This window comes from Lepisosteus oculatus, chromosome 12 (assembly GCF_040954835.1).
Source record: "Lepisosteus oculatus isolate fLepOcu1 chromosome 12, fLepOcu1.hap2, whole genome shotgun sequence".
Taxonomy (NCBI): Eukaryota; Metazoa; Chordata; class Actinopteri; order Semionotiformes; family Lepisosteidae; genus Lepisosteus; species Lepisosteus oculatus.
In genome coordinates, this window is record NC_090707.1 from 38,029,224 (window position 1) to 38,050,646 (window position 21,423).

The window sequence follows — 21,423 nt, forward strand, 5'->3', positions numbered from 1 at the left end:
TGGCTCGGCTCCCGAGATCCGAGGGCCGGCCCCGATCCCCCACTATTCCCAACCTGGGATCCGTACTGCGGAACGCCCTCCGGCCTGGGGAGGAGGCCGGAGCCTGTCCGTGCGCTACCCGGTCCGACCGACCGACCTGGCGATGCTGAAGAGGAGAGGAGGGGTCGCCGAAGCCCGGTTGGGGGTCTCCCACCCGCTCAGCTCCTCACGACCCCGAACCTGCACGTTAACCGGCTCCCCTGGGCCACCCCGGCCTCTTCAAGAGACCCCCCACCCTCCTCGCCCCGGTCTGGAACCCGGAGCCCCCGCCTCACCTCGCAGACGGTGCAGTGGAAGCGCGTCTCCACGTGGTGCTTGCACTCGTTGCAGGTGTACACGAAGCGGTCCTGGCTCTGGTTGTGCAGCTCCACCAGCATGCACATGGAGCTCCAGTTGGCGCGGCGCAGCGAGGAGAACTCCAGGTGCTTGTCCCGGGCCAGCGTCAGGAAGGCGTCCCGCCCGTCCATCAGGTCGCAGGCCATCAGGGGGTCGGGGTCCGCGATGGGGGGCAGGGAGTTCGCCGTCGGGCCCGCGATCAGCCGGATCACGAAAAACACCTGGGGGTGGGGGTTACAGGTTACAGGGGTCTGCAAGAACGCACTGTGCACGCGGGTTAGCGGATCATCATGGAGCGTGCGAGCAGCAGTCATGTCGTGTGTGTGTGTCTGTGTGTCTGTCTGTGTCCCCCTCTGCGTCTGCCTAGCGTGACGCCGCTCAGAGTTAAGGGGGCGCCTGCCCGGCCGTGGGACCCCACGTACCTCCTTGTGCTTCTCCATGGTGGCGTACAGCTTCTGCGACAGGTCGTTGGACACGTTGGGCATGCCCGGCTTCTTCTTGTTGGCGCGGCTCAGGCTGCTCTTGTTCTTGCTGGTCTTCTTGTTGTTCTTCTTCTTGGCGTTCTTGCTGTCTCCCTTGGTGGCCTGGGGGGAGGAGGGGGGGGGCAGCGTCAGCACGGCCGCCGGCAGGAGGGAGCGGCCCCCCGCAGACTCCCGCGCTGTGTCCCTCGAGCTCCCAGGAGCCGACTCTTTACTTCAGCTGTCATCACTGTCATCATTCCTCCTCCCTCCTCCACCCTCCTCCCCTGCTCTTCCTCCCTCCTCGACCCCCCCTCCCCTGCTCCTCCTCCCTCCTCCACCCCCCTCCCCTGCTCCTCCTCCCTCCTCGACCCCCCCTCCCCTGCTCTTCCTCCATGCTCTTCCTCCCTCCTCGACCCCCCCTCCCCTGCTCCTCCTTCCTCGACCCCCCCTCCCCTGCACCTCCTCCCTCCTCGACCCCCCTCCCCTGCTCTTCCTCCATGCTCTTCCTCCCTCCTCGACCCCCCCTCCCCTGCTCCTCCTCCTCTCTCCTCGACCCCCCTCCTCCCTCCTCTTCCTCTCTCCTCGACCCCCCTCCCCTGCTCCCCCCCCCATCTCTCTCCTCCCCTGCCCCCCCCCTCACTCACGTCGATGCTCTCGTTGCTGGTGCTGTTCTCCTCCCTCTTGCGCTCCTCCTCCTCCTGCTCCAGCTCCTTGATGCTCTCCTCCAGCACGTTGGGCCAGAAGTCGCCCTCGAAGTACGGCAGCTCCTTGGCGCTGGTCAGCCGGTCCTCGGTGGCCTGCTTGAAGATGTCCTGCACCCCGGAGAGGGAGAGAGAGAGGGGGTGACGGGACGGTCGGGGGCCGAGGGGCGCGGAAGCGTCTCACAGCACAGAAAGAAAGGGGCCGGCCGCAGGGTTCGTCAACGAATCGGACCCGGGCAGCAGGAGCCCAGGAGCTTCTTCGAATCGGGACACGGGGTGCGGTCTGGAGCCCGGGTTCGAGACCTCCTGCCCGCTGGGCGGTGGGCGTTCGCCTCGCAGCGGGAGCCAGGACCGCGGCCCGAAGCCCGGGTTCGAGACTCCCCGCCTGCTGGGCGGCGAGCAACTGTCTCGCAGCAGGGAGGAAGACTACACACGCAAAGGACAGAGGCTCCGGGGCCTGTGCGTCTGAAGCGGGCGCCGCGCTGGCGTCCCCTCCTGGACAACAGCGCCCTGCCTCCCTCCCAGTGGGCCGGGAAGCAGGGCGAGAGGGATCCCCCCCCGACCAGACTGGTGCGCTTCTGGCCTCCAGAGGGAAAGACTCCCAGCTTCCCGACACCCAGCAGGACCGACGCAGAGAGGCCACGGGGGCCGGCGGCGGCGGCTGACCTTGTAGTCGTGCACGATGCGCTCGGAGACGGCCTTGTCCAGCATCTTCTTGTACCACTCCTGCAGCCGCTTGGGCTTGGGGATCTTCTGGTCGGGGGGGTGGCAGTGGAAGATGTAGTCGTCTCCCTCGCTGGGGGGGCAGGCCCAGATGTGACCCGTGGTGAACCTGGGAGGTGGCGGTCGCGAACGAGAAAGAAAAAAGAAACAGGGGAGAGCGAATCGGTCAGCGGCCGTCTCCACCGAGACCTCGGCGTGGCAGGGCCCAGCGCGCGAGGGGCTCGATGGCGGATCCCGGCGGCCGCTGAAATGAGGTCGTACCCGAGCTTCTTGACGTACTCCAGGTACCCGATGAGGATCTCGTGGTACACCCCCGTCCGCAGGACCCGCGGCTGGAAGAAGTGGACGCTGTCCAGGTACGATATGTACACCCGCCTGTCAAAGAGAGGCAACGCAGACAACAGCTCAATTACAGCATCCTGCACTGAGAGAGAGAGGGGTCAATACAGACACACTGACTGGACACTCCAGTACATGAACACTGCACTGAGAGAGAGGGGTTCATACAGACACACTGACTGGACACTCCAGTACATGAACACTGCACTGAGAGAGAGGGGTTCATACAGACACACTGACTGGACACTCCAGTACATGAACACTGCACTGAGAGAGAGGGGTTCATACAGACACACTGACTGGACACTCCAGGACATGAACACTGCACTGAGAGAGAGGGGTTCATACAGACACACTGACTGGACACTCCAGTACATGAACACTGCACAGAGAGAGAGAGGGGTTCATACAGACACCCTGACTGGACACACCAGTACACCAGTACTCTCACCTCTGGTTGGGAGGGGGGCAGTCAGAGCCGTACTCCTGGACGTGCATCCCAAAGAAACACACGTCAGCCCCATCGATGTCCTCGAAGGCAAACAGAGCTTTCGTCCGGTAGGGGAAGGACTCCGCCATCTCGCCGCTGTCTACGAACCTGCGCGCGCACACACACAGACACACACTGAGGCTCTGGTCAGGCCGCGCGGCGATCTGGAGCGTCCTGAAAGCCTGCAGAGGCCAGGCGCTCCTCTCGATGGGCAGCCCTGCGAGATCTGGCTTCAGCTCCCCTGCTCCGGGCGACGGTGGAGCAGCAGAACTAGACTCGTTTTTTTTGTTTTGAGTTTTGCATTATGCTTGCACTCTGTTTTTTTTTTCTGTGCTTTGCACCCGTGGGCCACCGCACAGGGCAGGGGAGACAGAGGAGAGGACAGGGCAGGGGAGACAGAGGAGAGGACAGGGCAGGGGAGACAGAGGAGAGGACAGGGAGGGCTGCAAGCTGGAGGAGAAAGCCCTCCTGTCCCGAGCCCAGCACGGCCGCCAGCAGGAGACCGACACGCACGAAGTCTCCAGCGTACTGGGACCTCGGGGTCAGGAGACTACATCATTCCCAGCAGCGACTGTAAATGTGGGAGACCGTTTCAGTGCCACACGTGAGACATCTCTAAAACAGCGAGATGCTCTAAACGTACAACTGCGTACTGCAAACATACTGCAGTTCCCATCCCCAACCTAACGCTGTACCTTACAAACATTTGTACGCATTTATACACCCATAAATCTTTAAAACAGAAACTACATGCTAAGTTCACACGTGTGCTGAAGTATTCTGGGGAGCGTCAATGAGCGTGTTTTCCCAGGGATAGGGGTACAGCAGTGACAGTCCCTGCTGTAGCGGAACGGATCGCTTTCACTGATCAATTTAACCGCTGATCAATTCAACAGCCGCGGCCCGCCGCCCCTCACCTGGCCTTCATCCCTGGCTTGACCTCCACGACCTTGTCGGAGACGTGGACGACCCGGATGGTGACCTCGCCGGACTCGGGGTGGTTCTGGCGCCGCAGGTACTCGTTGACCCGGTTCTCCAGGAAGCTGCCCAGCTTGGTCTGCGGCAGTCCTGCGAGACGGAGAGGGTCAGAACCGAGGCAGGTGGTGGTGGTGGTGGTGGGGTGTCACGGGGTTAAACCAACTAGAAACCTTTTCATTTCTGAGGCTCTCTTAGTGCGTTTCGGCAGACTGGGTCAGAACCGGGGCGTTTCAACACCCTCGACTGTCCGAGGACGGCCGTCTGCGATGACACGCCGGGGCCGCGAGACAGACGACTGGTTTCACACGCACGCACACACGGTAAACTAAAACCCGTCGCCAGGCGGCCGCAGCCCCCCCGCCGCCTTCTCCGGCCGCGCCTGGTTACCGATCGGCCACCCCGCCCCTCCCGGGGAGAATGTTTCGGCCTTCAGGTCAGTGCAAAAACAAAACGGGGAACAAAAACACAACACAACACCTGACGAGAGCAGCCGCCCAGAGCTGGCACGGACTCTGCACTCCTTTGCCAGTTCATAAAATACGGAAGGAAACTGGGGCAGGTTTCCCCCAGAACGTGAGTAACCGGGGCCCCTGGTCTTTTTCTCGCTCCACTTACTTTTGGCCGCGTACTTGTTCTCCTTCCGCGTCTTCCCCGCCTTCTTCAGGCACCCGGCGCACACGAAGCTGCAGGGAGAAGGGAAACCAGCCGAGTCAGGCAACTCATCGGCACTACTGACCACCGACGAGGAAACCAGAGGGAGGGAGAGGGAGAGGGAGTTTTCGTGGGGCTCGGTGTCACTCCCCGAGGACGCAGAGACGGGAGAGGAGGGAGAAGTCGGGGGAAGAGGGAGCAGTGAAAGACGAGGACGGGGGACGCCGTCTCACCCTGCTGGCCAGATGGTGTCGTTGTGCAGGACACAGATCTGGTGCATCTTCCGACCGCAGTCGATACATTCCACGAGCCTGCGGAGCAAATCACACAGGTGAGCTGGATTCACTTTCTGGATCCAAAAGAAAAAGCAGCAAAGCAGTAATACGGCCCTGGGTGTGCCTTCCCTCCTCTGCCTCAGCTCCCTGCCCTCTCACCCACCTATCTCCTGAGCCTCAGTCTCCTGCACTGCCCTCTGCTCGCTGCCGTTTGTCTCTCTTCCTGGCTTTCCCTGCTCTTCCTGGCCAAACGCCCAAGTTACACATCCTCTGGACCGCTCGAGGCCGGACCCCGAGCCCCTCAGCCCTAAACCTGTCTAGATCCCGACTCTGGCTTGATCCCTACTCGACTCGGGGAGACTCGCAGACGACAACGAAAGTGCGAAACGAGAGCACACCTGCAGGAACTGCGAAGAAAATTCATACAAGATTTAGAAATCCAGGCTCCACGAACACCTCACAAGTTACTACTTTAGTCTGCATCAACAAGTACTTCAAACAGGGCTTTACTGCCGGCATCCCTCCCAGTATATCCAAGCATGGTCACTGACCAAACTCCTAAATCATCCGTGGGCTTCACAGCTCTGTGGGCCTATTCAGAAACAGCTCCTCTAACTCACACCCTGCTGGCACCAGAAGGGCCTCGTCCCGAAACCGGAGGAGGAGATGAACGGCGTTCACGCCAGGCGGCCAGCACACGGGGCGGGCCGTGCGACCCAAGACTTACAGCTCAGGGTCCAGCGTGTCGTTCTTCTTCTTCTCGAACTGATCCTTGTTGATCGACCTGCAGGGAGAGGCAGGAGGAGACGCCGATTAGACTCGGGGGGTCGCGCTTGCAAGGGAACAGGGGCGTTAAGGCCGCCCTCCTCCACAATCCAGCATGATCACAGGCACGGGACAGCTCTCTCTCTCTCTTCCCCCTGCTCTGCGGTACTGCTGCCTTTGACCGCAACACGTGAGGCTCAAGCACAGACGCACTAGAGCTGCCTACAGCCACAGGACTCCCACTACGAGGGAGTTCCGGCCTCTACTGCTGGGTACGCAGGGCTGGAGCCAGACTGTCGCCCTCTACCTATTGGCAGAGGCACGCGGGGATGAGGGGTGCACTCAGTCTCACTTTGACACACTGCCCCCCCTAGGTAACGCGCGGTGACTTGTTTTTAAAACTTTATTGTCCGAGCAGAAAGGGATCTCGCACAGAGTTCTGAACAGACAGAGAGATGAGAGAGAGAAGAGAGAGAGAAGAGAGAGAGAAGAGAGGACAGGCAATGCAGGTCTACTTTGGGAAGTAAGAGAAACTGGAGACCACAGAGTCCACCACAGCTCTCCAGCAGCCGTGACCAGAAAGGAGAGGCAGGGAAGAGAGACACACAAGTATACAGAGGAAGAAAAAGCTGCGTGGGGGGCACGGGGGTATACTCACGTCTGGGGCTGCGAGGGGTCGTCTCCCAGGGAAACACTCTCTCCCTGGATTTCGTTGAAACACTTCTCGCAGAAGTGGTACCTGTCAGCAAGAAGCCCATATTTTGGTGAACTACAGGGTTCACACAGCACAGGCAACCATAGCAACGGCGAAGCAGCCACCAATCAGGGCAGGCCAAGGGGGCAGGCACAGGCGGGCAGGTGAGAGGAGCAGAGGGCGGGGTCGTCGTCACGGTGACAAGGAGAGCCAATCATGATCCGGGGATTTTTTTTAAGCATAATTTCAGGTTTTTTTTGTGGTTTTTGGAGGATTGGTTTTGTTCAGGCCAAAGCGCCAGTGCAGACATCACAAGCGTTAAAAAAAAAAGAGAGAAGAGGGAGAGGGGGAAGAAGGGGATGGATAAAAATGAATTTTAAAAAAAGCGTGGAAATAAAGTTACCAGACGAGACGGGGGGGAGGGGATGTGGGGATGGAGGGGAGGACGCGACAACATCAAAGATAACACAAAGCAGAAAGCCAAGGCAAAGCACAGATTAGCATCACGACAAATCACTGAGCAACAAAATTACACAGCAACACAGTAACACGTCGTCTCGGGAGATCATGATGTAAAAAAAAAAAGTGAGGAAAGTAAGACTGCCAAAACTACAAATCAAGAAATAAAAACGTTCCACAGTTCACAAATCCATCTCAAAGCTGATCCGTTCTGGCTTCTGAGAGAATGAGGACAATCGGACCGCCCCCAGTGTCGTGCTGCCGACAGCACCAGGACTGTCCAAAGGGGCAGTCGGGGAATGAGAATCTAGGAAGGGATACTGGCACGTGTTGGCAACTAGCCTTTTCAGAGGGGACTACCCCTACGCACGATGTTTTCTAAAGAAAAATGAAATTAGTAACAGGTGTCAATTTGGGCAGGTAAAAAACTGCAATACTGCGTGTCAGTGCCACCAGTGAGCACTCACACAGCATGCCGAACGCCTGAGGGGCTCGTATGTGGTCTCACTGAGCGGGAGTTCTACTTCTGCGTCACCAGGGGGCGCCACCTACTGTGCGCGACCGCATAACGACAGGCTTTCTGGCCAGGTGCAGGCAGCGTGCGCCTGCAGACACACAGCACATCTGGAACCTCCCAGTGACAAGTACTCGACTGGGGGAGCCGCCCTCATCGGGGCTCTCTTTCTCCACGAACCCGCACCAGCGTGAACCTGCCACGCGGTCCATGCGTTCGCAATCGCTTAGCCTAGCGCTTCCTCCCTTGGAAACACGTTTTCGCCGCGCTGTCCGCGGCCGCAGAAGCCAAAAAGGATCAGCCTTGGGGGAAAAAAGAACAACAAAATGCCAGTCTGTCTCCCGATTACGCGAGGTGTAAAAACAAAAGGGCGGCGTATGATTCCCCAAGCCTCATCGGCAGACGCCGAGCCGAGGAAGGGCCGGGCGCCGGGGCCCGCGTCAGGCTTTGGGAGCAGGACTCAAGAGCTGCTGTGGGACTGTGGCAACACAGCTGCAGCAGCTCATACACAGTGGCCACTAAAAACGGCCCCCGATCACAGCATCCTAGCAGCATGAGGACAGCAAACAATACACCCTCGCTGAACTGCCGGGGAATCTCAGGACTGGCACGGACGAGTGGGAAAACAGGACGTGCCTTTGAAGCGTGTTTACACAAAGGGTGGTGGGAGCATGGAACAAAGCTGCCCAGCCACGCCATCGAAGCAGATACGCCGAGACACGACATCCTCCCGCCTGGACAGGAGGCGCTGCTTTACACAGAGGGTGGTGGGAGCGTGGAACGAGCGGCCCGGGCTGCCCAGCCATGTCAAAGCCGGAGCTCCGGCTTCGTCCGAGAAAGGCTCGGAGGAGGGGGTCCTGCGGCCAGTTAGCTAGTTACAACCAAAACCCCGAGGTGGGCCTGTCTGCCGGCGCCCTGTCCTCTCGCTCACCTGTTCTGGTAGCTGAAGTAGGCGGCGTCTCGGGGGATCGTGCACAGCTGCTTCCCGTAGCAGCACAGGGTCTGAGGGGAAAACTCCAGCTGCGCGGCAGAGAGAGGAAGGTGAGGATCGGAGGTTCGGGGCCGGACACCCCGACACACCCCCACCCCCACATTCTCCGCCGAGGGCAGTCACAGTCGGTACAACACAAACACAAGCCTTTCAGCCCCAGTTCCCTCGGCACCAGGACTAGTCCATCCTGACCCCCAGTGCAGCACAGAGTCCATACCTTCCTCACCCCTACAGCACCCACAGTGTCTACCCCCACCCAGTGCAGCACAGAGTCCATACCTTCCTCACCCCTACAGCACCCACAGTGTCTACCCCCACCCAGTGCAGCACAGAGTCCATACCTTCCTCACCCCTACAGCACCCACAGTGTCTACCCCCACCCCAGTGCAGCACAGAGTCCGTACCTTCCTCACCCCTACAGCACCCACAGTGTCTACCCCCACCCCAGTGCAGCACAGAGTCCATACCTTCCTCACCCCTACAGCACCCACAGTGTCTACCCCCACCCCAGTGCAGCACAGAGTCCGTACCTTCCTCACCCCTATAGCACCCACAGTGTCTACCCCCACCCCAGTGCAGCACAGAGTCCATACCTTCCTCACCCCTACAGCACCCACAGTGTCTACCCCCACCCAGTGCAGCACAGAGCCCGTACCTTCCTGCCGCAGCAGTAGCCCAGCCCCTGCATGACGGGGTCGATCTCCTGCTCGAAGACCTCGGCCAGCTTGGAGCAGTACTTGTAGACGCGGGAGGTCTTGCGATTGTAGAGCCAGGCGTTGTTGAACATCAGCCAGATGTCATCCACGTACTGCCAGGGCTCCTGGTATTGGCCCGTGTCCAGCTTGCGCTTGATGGTGGACAGGTCCATGGGGTTCTTCACAATGTCAAAATAGTCCTGCGGTCGAGAGGTGCCGTGCCGCCACACAGTCCGTTACCCCCAGAGCAGCGTGCCAAGGGGCAAACATTTTGATTTGGTTCCCAAAAAAGTACGTGTGTTGGGGGGGGGGGGGCGTATCCGTGGGTAGGAAAGAGAATCCGTGGATAAATCGGAGAGCCGGGTGGCAGGGAGGGAGGAGAGAAAGAGAGAGAAAACACAGAGCAAGGTTGAGGACTGCCTGGGACGGTTTCAGACGAACACAATCACCGACACGCGCTGGCTGCGCCGCGGCTAACAGTGTACTGCCAAGCAAGGACAGCGGAGACACAGCGATCGCCAACAAGCCGGGTGCATCAGACAAACAAAAAACACAGCCGCCGCCGGACCGCCGTGGAGCAGCGGGTCAGATCGCGAGAGGGGGCGCTGGACATTTCTCGAACGCAGCCGAGGTTCAACGAGCGTGGTTCCACTGCCTGGCGCTGTGCAGGTCAGAGATACTGATCTCACGGCACTTCTCAGCCTGACTTCAGAGAGAGAGGGGGAGAGGGGGAGAGAGAGAGGGAGGGAGAGAGGGAGAGAGAAGCAGAAAAGATGCAAGAGCAAGAGACGGGAGAACACGCCAGACTGACGAGAGAGGAGAGGCACACTGACTCTCAAGACGCAGAGGTTAAAAATCAGGAACACGTCCACGAAGAGGGAGAAGGCGTGCCAGATATCGGAGAGGGAAAATGGGAAACCTGAGAGACAGAGAGACAGGCTGGGAAGACCGGAGAGAGACCCAGAACGGGGGCGGTCAAAGCTGAAGTCCAGCCCTCGTGCCAAACCCATAATAAACCTCCCCCACTCCTGGCGAAGAATGGTGCCATTAATGTCCAACGACACATTCCAACTGCCCCGCCCTGCCTCACAGGGTGCACGCCGGAGTCATCTTCAACTCCTGCCCCCCCCCCTCCCCGGCGCGGTTATATTTCACCCCGTACCGCCGGCGTGGAACCACAGCGCGCCAGCCGGCCTCCTGCGAACCGCGCCGAAGCCCGCCAGAGAGCCCGCACCACACACCCCGCCCTCCGAGCCGGCCGCCGGGAGCGCGCAGGGCGTTACTGTCGACACACAACCGGCAGCACCTCCGGACAGGCGCTGGCGTCCTGGGGGGGCTCTCAACCACCCCAACACTGAGGAACGCCACCTCTTTCACAGCTCTTCAGCTCAGAGTTTAACTGGCTGCGGCATCTTCTCCTCCTTTATTTCTGTTCAGTGTGATTCTGAATCCCCCCGGCCGACTCTGTGCCCTGAACGCTGCCGGTCTACATGGACGCCGGATCACGGATCACGGATCACGGATCACGGATCACGGATCACGGATCACGGATCACGGATCTGTGGACGGGTGGGTGGCTCCCGGCTGCTCTGGCCAGAGGGCAGGCCGGCGGGCAGGCCGCTGGCCGGGTGGAGTCCGACACGGGCACTGCCCCCCTCCCTCTCTCTCTCTGGGCTCACAGACACACGGCCCGGCCTCGGCCCGCGCTGGGGCGGGGAGCAGACGAGCCCGGCAGGTCGTGCTGCGGATACAGCGGTACCTGCGCCCCCCCGCCATGTCCGTACACACCCCTGGAGCTGACGGCAGCTCCGAGACAGAGAGGGGGGGAGGGGGCTCCGGGCCTGAGCGGATCCACACGGCAACTGCGCTGCCGCAGCACAGAGGAGCAGGGAAGGACTGGGGCGCGTGCACGCACACACTCACTCACTCGGGGGGGTCTGCGCAAACAGGAGGCCCGCGGGCGAGCCCCGTGTTTCAGTCCTCGCCCCCTGTGCTGCGGCGGAGAGCCGGAGGGGGGGCCGCAGCCGCCGCCGCCACCACCTCTCCGGCGCCCCCTTGCGTCCCGCGCCAGCTTCGGCAGGCTTCGCTCTAGGGTGGCCGGCACCCGGTGCCAACGCCACGTCACGCGCGGCGACGGGCGGGCAACTACCGCGGGGTGGTGAAGCATTGTGCGATTTTGTTTTGGGGGGGGGGGGGGGGGGGACAAAAAAAAAGGCGAAAAGAGGGTGTCGGATTCAAGCAAAGCTAAAAAGCTTGGGAAAGCTTCAAAGCTCGCAAAAAAAGTCCTCACAAAATAATGTAACACTCCGTAAAATATTTCAACAGGTTTCCGGCCCGCAGCACTTCCCGGGTGCGAACTTGTGATCCGATTCTTCCAGAACAACTTCCAGTCATGTGAAAAATCCGGGTTTGGAACACACACACACACTCCGAGCATTTGGGAAGTACCAGAAACTGGAGAACTTCTGGGTAACATGTTAAAAGCTCTCCAGGCTATACAAATATTACATTCTGGTTCTCACTTTCTGGGACCGTTTCGCACACCACAGAGGTGCGATCTCAAGTGATGTCTCTCTACCCCAACAAACGACCCAGAACTCAGTGGTGAACCGGGCTCTCTGGCCCGGAACCCACAGACACTTGCAGGGGAACCGAGCCACAGTGACCCGGGATCGTGAACTAGGCTACAGAACTCGCAGTTCTCCGGGACATGGAAAAGCACCCTGGGAATGTGTAAAACAAACCAGGAAACCAAGAGGACAGAAGACACACCCCACTGAAGTGGACCTCCAATAACGTATGGATCAAACCTCTGCTCTACCCAGGAATCTCACAAAACTTGACGGGTTTGTTTTGTAAAACTAGGATAACATCTCGTAAGGTTCCCAATCCTGAGAGTCTGTTGTGTACAGTATAGCGTACAGCGAATTTACCAGAGAATGCCCTGGGGCCGTTATCGGGAGAGAAATATTTTGGGAGTATTACATTATTCCATTAAATAACAAGCATGTGTGACAGAGGAGGATTAGAAAAAAGGAGAACACACAGAAAACCAAAGCACACGAATCACCGCACAATCCACTCCACACACACACACACACCAACACGTTTAATGCACAACGACCCACTCGACAACAACCACCACGTGCTACACGTCAACACGGACACACAGCTCATGCCGTGCGGAAGCCAGGGGCAGGCCGGTCACGCGCTCCACACCAGCGATGTGCTGCTCCCAGTCGCACACACAGACGGCGAGACGAGGGGTGGGGGGTTTTGGTAGCTGGACAGGGACAACGCACGCGCACATGAAACCCCCCCACCACCACACAGACAACGCCGCTCGCACCCGTGGAAAGGAGAGAGTGAAGGGCAGAGGGGAGAGAGAGAGAGAGAGAGAGGGATTCTGAGGAGCAAACGAAGCCAGCGCAGTCCCTTACCAGGTTAGTTCGGTTACTAGCTCGAATACGTACGGGTATTCCCAGTAACTGGGGGTCCACAGGCTGCCGGAAGGGCAGAGACTCAGGGTCCTGGCGGTACAGAGCCTCCAGGGTGGGCATCAGGGCCTGCCGCAGCTCCTCCGGCTTAAAGACTGGGACACAGACAGAGAGAGAGAGAGGGAGGGAGGGAGGGAGGGGACGGAACGTGGGGAAGGGAAAACAGGGAAAACGTCAAGGACGAGGTCACCCTTTACCCTGACTCAATGAAGAGCACACGAACGGCTGACGCAGCCCGACAACGCGACACGAGCGAGACCGGGACGCGCGAGACTCGAGATTCGGGGTCGGGGCGGCGCGGCGCGGCTCGTACTTTTCCTCTTGCTCTGGGCGTTGAAAGGGGAGCTGTGAGTGGCCGGGGAGCCCGACCCCTCCTCTTCCTCCTTAGGCTCCGCCTTCCTGTCCTCCCCCGGAGGCCCTGACGACGCCTCCATAGGCTCCGCCTTGCACCCCTCCCCTCCGGCTGGCTCCTCCTTCTTGATCTGGAGGCGCAGGGAAAGACAGAGGGAGGAGAAATGAACACTGCTGCAGGACCTGGATCTACTCGCGTACAGCAGGTACGTCTTTTGTGGTCTCCACACATTCTGCATCGGCTCACGAGCCCGGGTCCATTACACCTGCGGGTCACTCCGGCTTCGTCCACGACCCCCCCCCGGGCGATCCTCGAAGGCGCCCCCCTCACCTCAGGTTTCTCCTCCGTCTTGATCTCGCTCTTGATCCCCGTGCCCTCGGACTCCTCCTCTTCCTGTTTGACCTCCATCTTCACCTCGTGATTGGAGGCCTCGGCAGGGGGCTGCTGGGAACCGACGTCCACACTGCTGACCGAGGCCGGGTTAGACACCTGGCCGTCGGCGTTGATCGAGGACTTCTGGGACAGCTGGAGAGCGAGGGAGACGAGGACAGGTTAGTTACGGACACGCCAGACTGCAGGTCAAGAGAAAAGTCACAAACGATGAGGCTCCCCTCTTAAACATTTAGATAGGTGAGAAAACGCGGTGGTAGCTAACAGATCACCGATTCCAAATCCTCAAGTGTGCCAGGGCTCACCGGAGTTCGTGGGTGCTGGGGAGGCAGGGCTGTGGTAGGGGTGGGCGTGGAGGAGCCCAGCCCAGGCTGGGGTGCAGTAGACACCGTGTGCTGCTGCTGCTGCTGCTGCATCTGGCCCGGCTTGTCCGAGCTCAGCGGCGCCCCCAGTGGCTGGGGCGTGCCCTGGGGCAGCTGCTGCTGCTGGGGGGTCTGCTGGGCCGGGGGGCCGAGCTGCGGCGGAGTGGGAGTCTGGGGCTGGGGGGTCTGTGACCCCAGCCCCGGCGGGGTGGGGTGCGGGGTGGGGGTGAGGCTGCGGGCGGGGGAGGGGGAGTTCTGCCGCATGGGCGGCTGGGGTAGAGGGGGCCCACACATGGGGAGGGAGTTCGGCTGGGGAGTGGGGGCCCCACCCACGCTCCCCGGCCCCAGAGAGCCCACTGAGCCCCCAGAATTAGCCGCCGCCACCGGACTGCTCACTTGGAGAGACGGAGGTGTGGGCATCTGAGACTGGGGAGAAACGAGAGAAACAGTAAGAGACATGTAGATCACTCCAGGTACACACACACACCACTTCAAACCCGCAACCCCCTCTACAGCTGTGTCGCATCATCCAGGCGCTGGTGGTGGAGAAGAGTCCCCATCACCTGTACAGAGCTCCGGACTGGAGTGTGCAGGAGAGAGCTGGACAAGTGTAAGGGTTACTATTAACACATCTATCGTCACACTAAGTCTGGTGACAGCGGAGAAGATCAGCGAGCTCCTCCGGAGCTCCAGGATTAATGTTTCCCTTCATCAGAGCGCTACAACGAGCGAAGTCATCGCGCAGCCAGGTAACACCCGGACGAGGTTGGCCGGGGCTCCCGAGGTAGGTGGAAGTCCCGATCCTGCCCTATTGCCCCAGCAAGCTCGCCGGCGACATCGCCTCCCCGTCAGCTGTGCCTACCTGAGAGATGCCAGGCTGTGCCAAGCCCACCGGCCCTGCGCCGAGCCCACCGGGGCCCGAGCCGGGGAACTGTCCCGAGGGCAGGTACTGGTTCTGGTGCTGGTTCACACCGGGCTGGCCCATCCGAGGAGGGCCCATGCCCATCTGAAAGAGAACGGCACACAGACAGGCGTTCAGAACCGAGGGAGTGGGGGGGGACACGCACACACAACGTCCACCCTGGCGAGACCTGCGTATAAGAAGTCACTTCCTGTCCCAGCACGTTTAAGAAGTTACTTCCTGTCCCGGGGTCCTCACCTGGTTGAGGGGTGCATTATGCTGGAGTGGGGGGGTGGACCTCTGGCCCAAGCTCTGCATCCCCATCTGGCCAAACTGGCTCATCCCTGGAAGGAAACACAAGAGGCTCGGGTTATATAGCGCCCCCCCAAACCTGCCGGCACCCGACCCCTGTCACAGTGGCCACACCTGGCCTCACCCGGGCAGAGGGCAGTTAGCATGCAGGGAGAGCTCGCTCCCCTGTCGCAGTGGTACTGGCAGTAATGGCTTAACTTCCGCCCCTTCGAAACGCCAGCACCCATTACACAGCCTTCGTCCACGGGAGCCGCAGCCACACCTGCGCAGCACAGCGCAGCCAGGCAGGCAGGCACCGGCACCAGGGCACAGACTCACCACACACACACACGCACGCTTCCTCGTCAAGGCCGCCGGGACACTGCTCACCGTGCTGCCCCCTACCTGCGGGGTTCTGCATCCTGTTCACCATCTGGCCGGGCCCAGCGGGGCGGACCAGGGACGGGTCCGAGTGAGGGCCGTCTGGGGAGGGGGGGAGAGGGAGAGAGGCAGAAGAGTAAGCCCGACCGCAACGCCAATCCTGCTCCCCGTTCTTGGGTACGTCTAGCTAAAGAGAGGCGTGGGGGGGGTACTCACTGGGCGAGAGGCCGGGGGGCGCGGCCGCCTGCGCCAGGGCGGAGGGGGGCAGGCTGGGCTGGGGCTGGGAGGGCATCATGCCCTGCTTCTGCAGCCTCGTGCGCCGCTTCTCCTCCAGCTCCTTCTGGATCTTGTAGATCTTCTCGGCCAGGAGGTGGTAGTACTCCCCCTGGGGAAGGAGAGGACAAGTGCGCGGTTGAGGGCTTCGGGCGCTGCTCCGTGGTCCCAGCGCGCGCGCGGGGAAGGCGCCTTTAACGACCTCGGGCAGCGGTCTTTAAAAACGTTCTTGCTGCATCTACAGGTGTGCGAGTGGGGGATTATGACGGTGTGCTTAGGCAGCAGCTGCTTGTGCAGCTCGATCTCTCACAGAAAGGCGTTACGGGGGGATAGGGGGATTACTGGGACTACAGCCCCCCTCTACTGCAGGACACTTTCACAACTCGCTGTCTCAGTAAGGCCGGGAGTACAGCCAAGCACACCAATCATCCTGGTGTCTCGCTTGGCTCTCTGCTGCCCTCTGGCCAGCGACATAGGCGCATAAGGACACAAAGTTCCAGATTCAGAGACGGCTGTCAGAGGCCGTTCCCATTTGCGCACACTGCGTGCGCGGAGCGCCGCTGGTCTCTGCCGCGGTCGTCGGCGTGTCTTTGTACGCCGGCACGCGCCCCGCCCGCCCAAGCGCGTCTCGGGGACCCACGTACCCGGTTGTTGGCGGACTCGTACATGTCCCCCTCCACCTTGCGGGCGTAGGCCACCAGATTCTCCATGCGCCTGTCCTTCAGGGCGGCCGGGTCCGGCGTGGGGAAGATGGCCTGCACGCTGCACGGCACAGGAGCAGAGGGTGGTTAATCCGGAGCGACAGGAGAGGAGAGGAGAGGAGAGGGAGACGGACAAGGACGAGAGAACAGCTCACAGCCCCGCCGCAGTGACACCGGTACTGGCGGCGCGCTATACATCAGCCCCGCCGAAGGGCAGACAGATTGATAACTCCCCCCTTCGTTTGAGAGTCGGCGAGACCGGGAAGGAGCTCCTGGCTCAGACGACACACCCCTGGGTGCTGCCCTTCGCGACACTGACGCGCACACGGCCGGTGAGCTGCCTCGGGGAGGGGGAGGGGGGAGGGAGAGCGCCGCCCTGCTGGGACTCACAGCTTGTGCACCAGGTGGTTGCGCAGGTCCTGGGTGATGTCCTCGTGCCAGGACTTCCGCATGCCGCCCACTGACGGGGGCGTCGCCGTGGGCATCGAGCCCAGACTGCCCACTGCACCGCCGTCGCTCAGCAGGGGACTGAGAGAGAGAGAGGGAGAGAGAGGACACGTCGCATTGGTCTCGGCTCAAAGGGGAACTGCAGTCAGGTTATCACATCTCGGTAGCAAAATTAATTGACGGCATTGCAAAATCTCGCGAATTAAACAAAAAATGAAATTAACTCGCGAATTAAACACAAGATTGTGAAACTGGCGAAAAGTTCCGTGTAGCTGCCATGCTGCACGAGTTTGAGTCAAACTGCGACACGAGGCAGCCCCTCCTCGCTCACTAGTCGCTGAGGTAGACTAGTGTAAGGCGATGAACGAGCGGATGAGTACAGGCTACACTGCTGACATTCCACCACAGGAATGCCCCAGCGTGATCTGCACCCACAGTTAAGAAGCTGGCTGACCCATCTCGAAATCGAGAGCAACGTTTCGCTGTATTTACAAGCCGGCGTGTTGACAGCTCAAGAGGTTCGCTTCCCCGCACCGGCAAGTGTTGCTGCCCGCTCTGAAGCGCAGAACGTGGCGCTGCGCAGACCCGGAAAGTCTGCGTTGCGGTGTCAGTCGGAGGTTTTTACAAGTTACTGTGTGGATTCTACGGTCTTCGCGGTCTGAAACGCTCTCCTTCCAGCCCCGAGCTATAAGAATAACCCCTTGAGGAGCTCAGCAGCAGTTCCTGGTGAACCGCCGTCTGGACGTCACGTCCCACAGGCATGTCAAAGCCAAGAGGAGGGAGGAGAGGGATCTTCGGGAGGATCGGCCTTGAGTTCTTCCACACTTACTTTTGCGAGTTCATGTTGGGGTGCAGCATGGCGTCCTGCAACAGGCTGGACTGCTGGTTGGGGGGCTGGACCCCGACACCCCCGTTCACCCCCATAGCGTTCCCCCCTGAGGAGAGAAAGAGAGGACATGAGAGGGCGTGAGAGGCAATCGCCACCGTCACCACCATCGCCCCTCTTCGCCCGACTCCCTCCTTTCCAATGCTAAAACTGACGAAGGGCACTCCCTGCAGACAACAATCCTCAAGGGTCAGTCTGTAGAGGCTGTGGAGAGTTTTAAGTATCTGGGAGCACGTAGTGATCAGAGGCTGGGTCACAGTGAGACTATAGACAACATCTGTAAGAAAGGCAGTCAGAGGCTGTTTTTAATTCAAAGACTCAAGGACTTTAATGCTAGTCAAAACGTCCCAGAGATGGCATATGAAAACCTTCTGGCATTTAACGTGACAGTTCGCCATAAAACGAGGGAGGTGGCATCTTGGACATTAAACTTGGTCCTGGACGCTGAAATTATTAAACAAGTCTTCAGGGGAGGTGTAAAACCGAGGTCCCGACTCTCTGTGGCCATTAAAAATCCCAGGGCATTTCCCGAAAAGAGTAGGGGTGTAACCACAGTGTCCTGGCCAATGTACCCTCCTGGCCTTTACCAGTCATGTCCTCCTAATAACCCCCCTCTCTGAACTGGCTCCATCACTCTGCTCTCCTCCCCGCTGAGAGCTGGTGTGTGGTGAGCGACTGGAGCATCATCCAGGTGGGGTACAGAGTAGAGTCTCTGTTACAGGTACAGGGCTTTCAGTGGTGTGTCCAGAAAGCAGGTTAAGTGTATACATAAGTAAAAGTTATAAGTGTAAGCTATTGTTATGAATAACAATATTAGTCTGCTCTGCACTGAGCCTTCCAGGTCTCCTCTGCTGTCCTGTGCCTCACCTTTCAACACCCACTGCCTGGGTACAGGTGGGTGGCACATACATGTATTAATCTACCTGCCCAGCGTCCTGCTCTCGTCCCCATCGGCAGGGACAACGCCAAGGGACTCACCCATCGTGTTGAGGGGCCTCATCCCGGGCTGCCCCTGCATGCCCTGCGAGGGCAGCTGCGCCTGGGGGGGTGGTGGCTGGATCTGGGTGCCCTGGTAGGTGAGGCCCAGGGCGGCGTAGGCCCTCTCGATGGAGCTGGGGTCGATCTGGCTCGGCGGGTTCAGGCTGGGCGCCGACTGCTGGCCCCCGGACACGGAGCCCAGGGCGCTGCCCAGGCCAACTCCTGCCCCGCCCAAGAGAGCTGAAGAGGGAGAGAGGGGGGGGTCAGTCCTGTGGTCCTGGGACCCTGTAGCGCAGAGGCCGACAGGGAGAAAACGACTGGCGTTCATACAGAGACAGACTGCCGGACGTGCGACTGAGTGACAAAGTGACCGAAACACACACACACACACACGTATTTCACTTGTGCTGCTGTACGACCACATACGCCAAGTTCTACGTTAACTACTGTCTAAAAAAATAAAATCTGACACCTGAAAACGGCCTATTTCAATCAGCCTGAAGTCGGCTGCTGGGGGGAGAGAGCTAGCCTATATTTGTGCAGGAGGTGTAAAAACAGGTCACAAAGAGATGATAACCACCAAGACCGGAACAGGGGACTTTCACCGGGGCCGTTAAAGCTGGGGTGGTTATAATTCAGCCCCCAAAAAAAGGTACAAACACCCCCACAGCGGGCACACGCATGCCACTGTGGAGAACCGGCGCGCCGCCACAACCCCCGGACACGCTGGGCTCCCTCAGGACCACAGAGCGGACCGGCCAGAAGCAGAAGCCCCCGCCCCGCTGCCGGATCACCTCCGTGCTCGCCCGAGCCGCACCGGTGCCGGGCGCGCGGCTTGGGCCGGATAAGGGCGCCTGCCCGGCCGATCAACGGCACGAGGAAACACAGGGCAGGCAGGCCGAGAGAGAGAGACACTCACACTGCTGGTTCCGTTTGTCTCCTGCGTTCTTCAGCGGCAGGCACACCGGACAGTCGTGCCGCGTGCAGTTCTTCCAGTGGGAGATGATCTGCCGGGAGGAGGCACAGTGTGCGACTGCGGAGGGGAGAGACGGGCATGAGTGAGAGAGGAGAGACCGCCAACTCGGCTCGGGGGAGGGGGACAGAGCGAGGTGAGCCGGCCTTGGGGAAAAAAGAGGAGCTGTCAGAGAGAGAGATTGAGGAGAGTTAAGGACTGGCATGGGCCTGTGTGTGTGGACCATCGTGAGGAGAAAAAGACCAAGAGGAGCCATCAGAGATCGAGGGGTGTGCCTGTGTGTCGGCGATCTTGGGGAGACAGAGGTGCAGTCAGAGAGAGACAGAGAGAGGAGAGCTCAAGAGCAGCGCTGGCCTGTGTGTGGACAGCCGTGAGGAGAAAAGGACAGACAGAGGAGCAGTTAGAGAGAGACAGAGAGAGGAGAGCTCAAGAGCAGCGCTGGCCTGTGTGGACAGCCGTGAGGAGAAAAGGACAGACAGAGGAGCAGTCAGAGAGACAGAGAGAGGAGAGCTCAAGAGCAGCGCTGGCCTGTGTGGACAGCCGTGAGGAGAAAAGGACAGACAGAGGAGCAGTCAGAGACAGAGAGAGGAGAGCTCAAGAGCAGCGCTGGCCTGTGTGTGGACAGCCGTGAGGAGAAAAGGACAGACAGAGGAGCAGTCAGAGACAGAGAGAGGAGAGCTCAAGAGCAGCGCTGGCTTGTGTGTGGACAGCCGTGAGGAGAAAAGGACAGACAGAGGAGCAGTCAGAGAGAGACAGAGAGAGGAGAGCTCAAGAGCAGCGCTGGCCTGTGTGGACAGCCGTGAGGAGAAAAGGACAGACAGAGGAGCAGTCAGAGACAGAGAGAGGAGAGCTCAAGAGCAGCGCTGGCTTGTGTGTGGACAGCCGTGAGGAGAAAAGGACAGACAGAGGAGCAGTCAGAGAGACAGAGAGAGGAGAGCTCAAGAGCAGCGCTGGCCTGTGTGGACAGCCGTGAGGAGAAAAGGACAGACAGAGGAGCAGTCAGAGAGACAGAGAGAGGAGAGCTCAAGAGCAGCGCTGGCCTGTGTGGACAGCCGTGAGGAGACGGAGCGAGAGGGTCCCGTACCCTGGCAGGTCTTGCCGGCCTGGCAGTGCGTCATGTGGTTCAGCACGTTCTTCATGGTGCGGCAGTGGGGCAGGTTGCACTGGCGCACCTCGCCGTTGGCCTGCTCCCGGCGCTGGCACTTGTGGGCGTGGAGCAGGAGCACCAGCTGCTGCTGGATCAGCTTGCGCTTCTCCGGGTCGGCCGTGGGGGGCGCCGCCCCCGCCGCCGCCGCCGCCGCCGAGCCCAGGCCCTGGGAGCCGGGGGGCGCGGACACCATCCCCCCTGCCGGCACGGGAGAGGGCTGCTGGGGCGCCTGGGGGGGACAGGAAGAGGAAACGTGAGAGGCGCACGGGGGCGGAAAGACGCCGGGTCGGCGGGTCGGACCGCAGCACGACTCGCGCCAGGCCCCCCCCGCGCTCGGCCCGAGCGGTCTCACTTTCGTCGAGCGAGCCTCTGCACACAAGGGGCCGGCGCCGGGTGATGAAGACGAAGACTCCGCTACAGGGGCCTTGCCCTCTCTGCATCGCCTTCATCCACAGAGGAACCAGGCGGACAACATGACGACACCCCCCCCACACACACACACAAGATCAATCTCCAGTCCTGCCAGGTGACCACACACACACAGAGTCAGGTTCAATCTCCAGTCCTCCCAGGTGACCCACACACACACATAAGATCGATCTCCAGTCCTGCCAGGTGACCACACACACACACACAAGATCGATCTCTAGTCCTCCCAGGTGACCCACACACACACATAAGATCGATCTCCAGTCCTCCCAGGTGACCCACACACACACACACAAGATCGATC

The 21,423-nt window shown here is 60.3% G+C and overlaps 1 protein-coding gene and 1 long non-coding RNA gene across 9 annotated transcripts in view; one reads left to right on the forward strand and one right to left on the reverse strand.

Annotated features, from left to right (window-relative positions):
- ep300a (E1A binding protein p300 a) overlaps window positions 1-21,423 on the reverse strand; it is a 38,224-nt gene that overhangs the window by 5,291 nt on the left and 11,510 nt on the right. Inside the window, exons 5-31 of one of the 8 annotated variants that reach the window (XM_069196826.1) lie at window positions 20,628-20,919; window positions 19,490-19,603; window positions 18,571-18,810; window positions 17,536-17,641; window positions 16,650-16,787; window positions 16,203-16,320; window positions 15,502-15,670; window positions 15,244-15,387; window positions 14,872-14,957; window positions 14,575-14,718; window positions 13,656-14,138; window positions 13,291-13,485; window positions 12,922-13,090; window positions 12,552-12,703; window positions 9,072-9,311; window positions 8,357-8,445; window positions 6,417-6,527; window positions 5,721-5,777; window positions 4,952-5,029; window positions 4,683-4,750; window positions 4,007-4,157; window positions 3,051-3,197; window positions 2,522-2,635; window positions 2,204-2,369; window positions 1,481-1,648; window positions 798-959; window positions 315-596 (exon numbers count right to left, since the gene is read on the reverse strand). In XM_069196826.1, coding sequence (XP_069052927.1) covers window positions 315-596; window positions 798-959; window positions 1,481-1,648; window positions 2,204-2,369; window positions 2,522-2,635; window positions 3,051-3,197; window positions 4,007-4,157; window positions 4,683-4,750; window positions 4,952-5,029; window positions 5,721-5,777; window positions 6,417-6,527; window positions 8,357-8,445; window positions 9,072-9,311; window positions 12,552-12,703; window positions 12,922-13,090; window positions 13,291-13,485; window positions 13,656-14,138; window positions 14,575-14,718; window positions 14,872-14,957; window positions 15,244-15,387; window positions 15,502-15,670; window positions 16,203-16,320; window positions 16,650-16,787; window positions 17,536-17,641; window positions 18,571-18,810; window positions 19,490-19,603; window positions 20,628-20,919 — 4,383 coding nt within the window. The remainder of the gene's footprint in view (window positions 1-314; window positions 597-797; window positions 960-1,480; window positions 1,649-2,203; window positions 2,370-2,521; window positions 2,636-3,050; window positions 3,198-4,006; window positions 4,158-4,682; window positions 4,751-4,951; window positions 5,030-5,720; window positions 5,778-6,416; window positions 6,528-8,356; window positions 8,446-9,071; window positions 9,312-12,551; window positions 12,704-12,921; window positions 13,091-13,290; window positions 13,486-13,655; window positions 14,139-14,574; window positions 14,719-14,871; window positions 14,958-15,243; window positions 15,388-15,501; window positions 15,671-16,202; window positions 16,321-16,649; window positions 16,788-17,535; window positions 17,642-18,570; window positions 18,811-19,489; window positions 19,604-20,627; window positions 20,920-21,423) is intronic. The other 7 variants (XM_069196833.1, XM_069196831.1, XM_069196829.1 and 4 more) reach the window with 7 other exon arrangements.
- On the forward strand, window positions 4,969-7,837 carry LOC138242054 (uncharacterized). The gene is made up of 2 exons (XR_011191325.1): window positions 4,969-5,049; window positions 6,177-7,837. It is a non-coding gene; the product is annotated as an uncharacterized lncRNA (long non-coding RNA).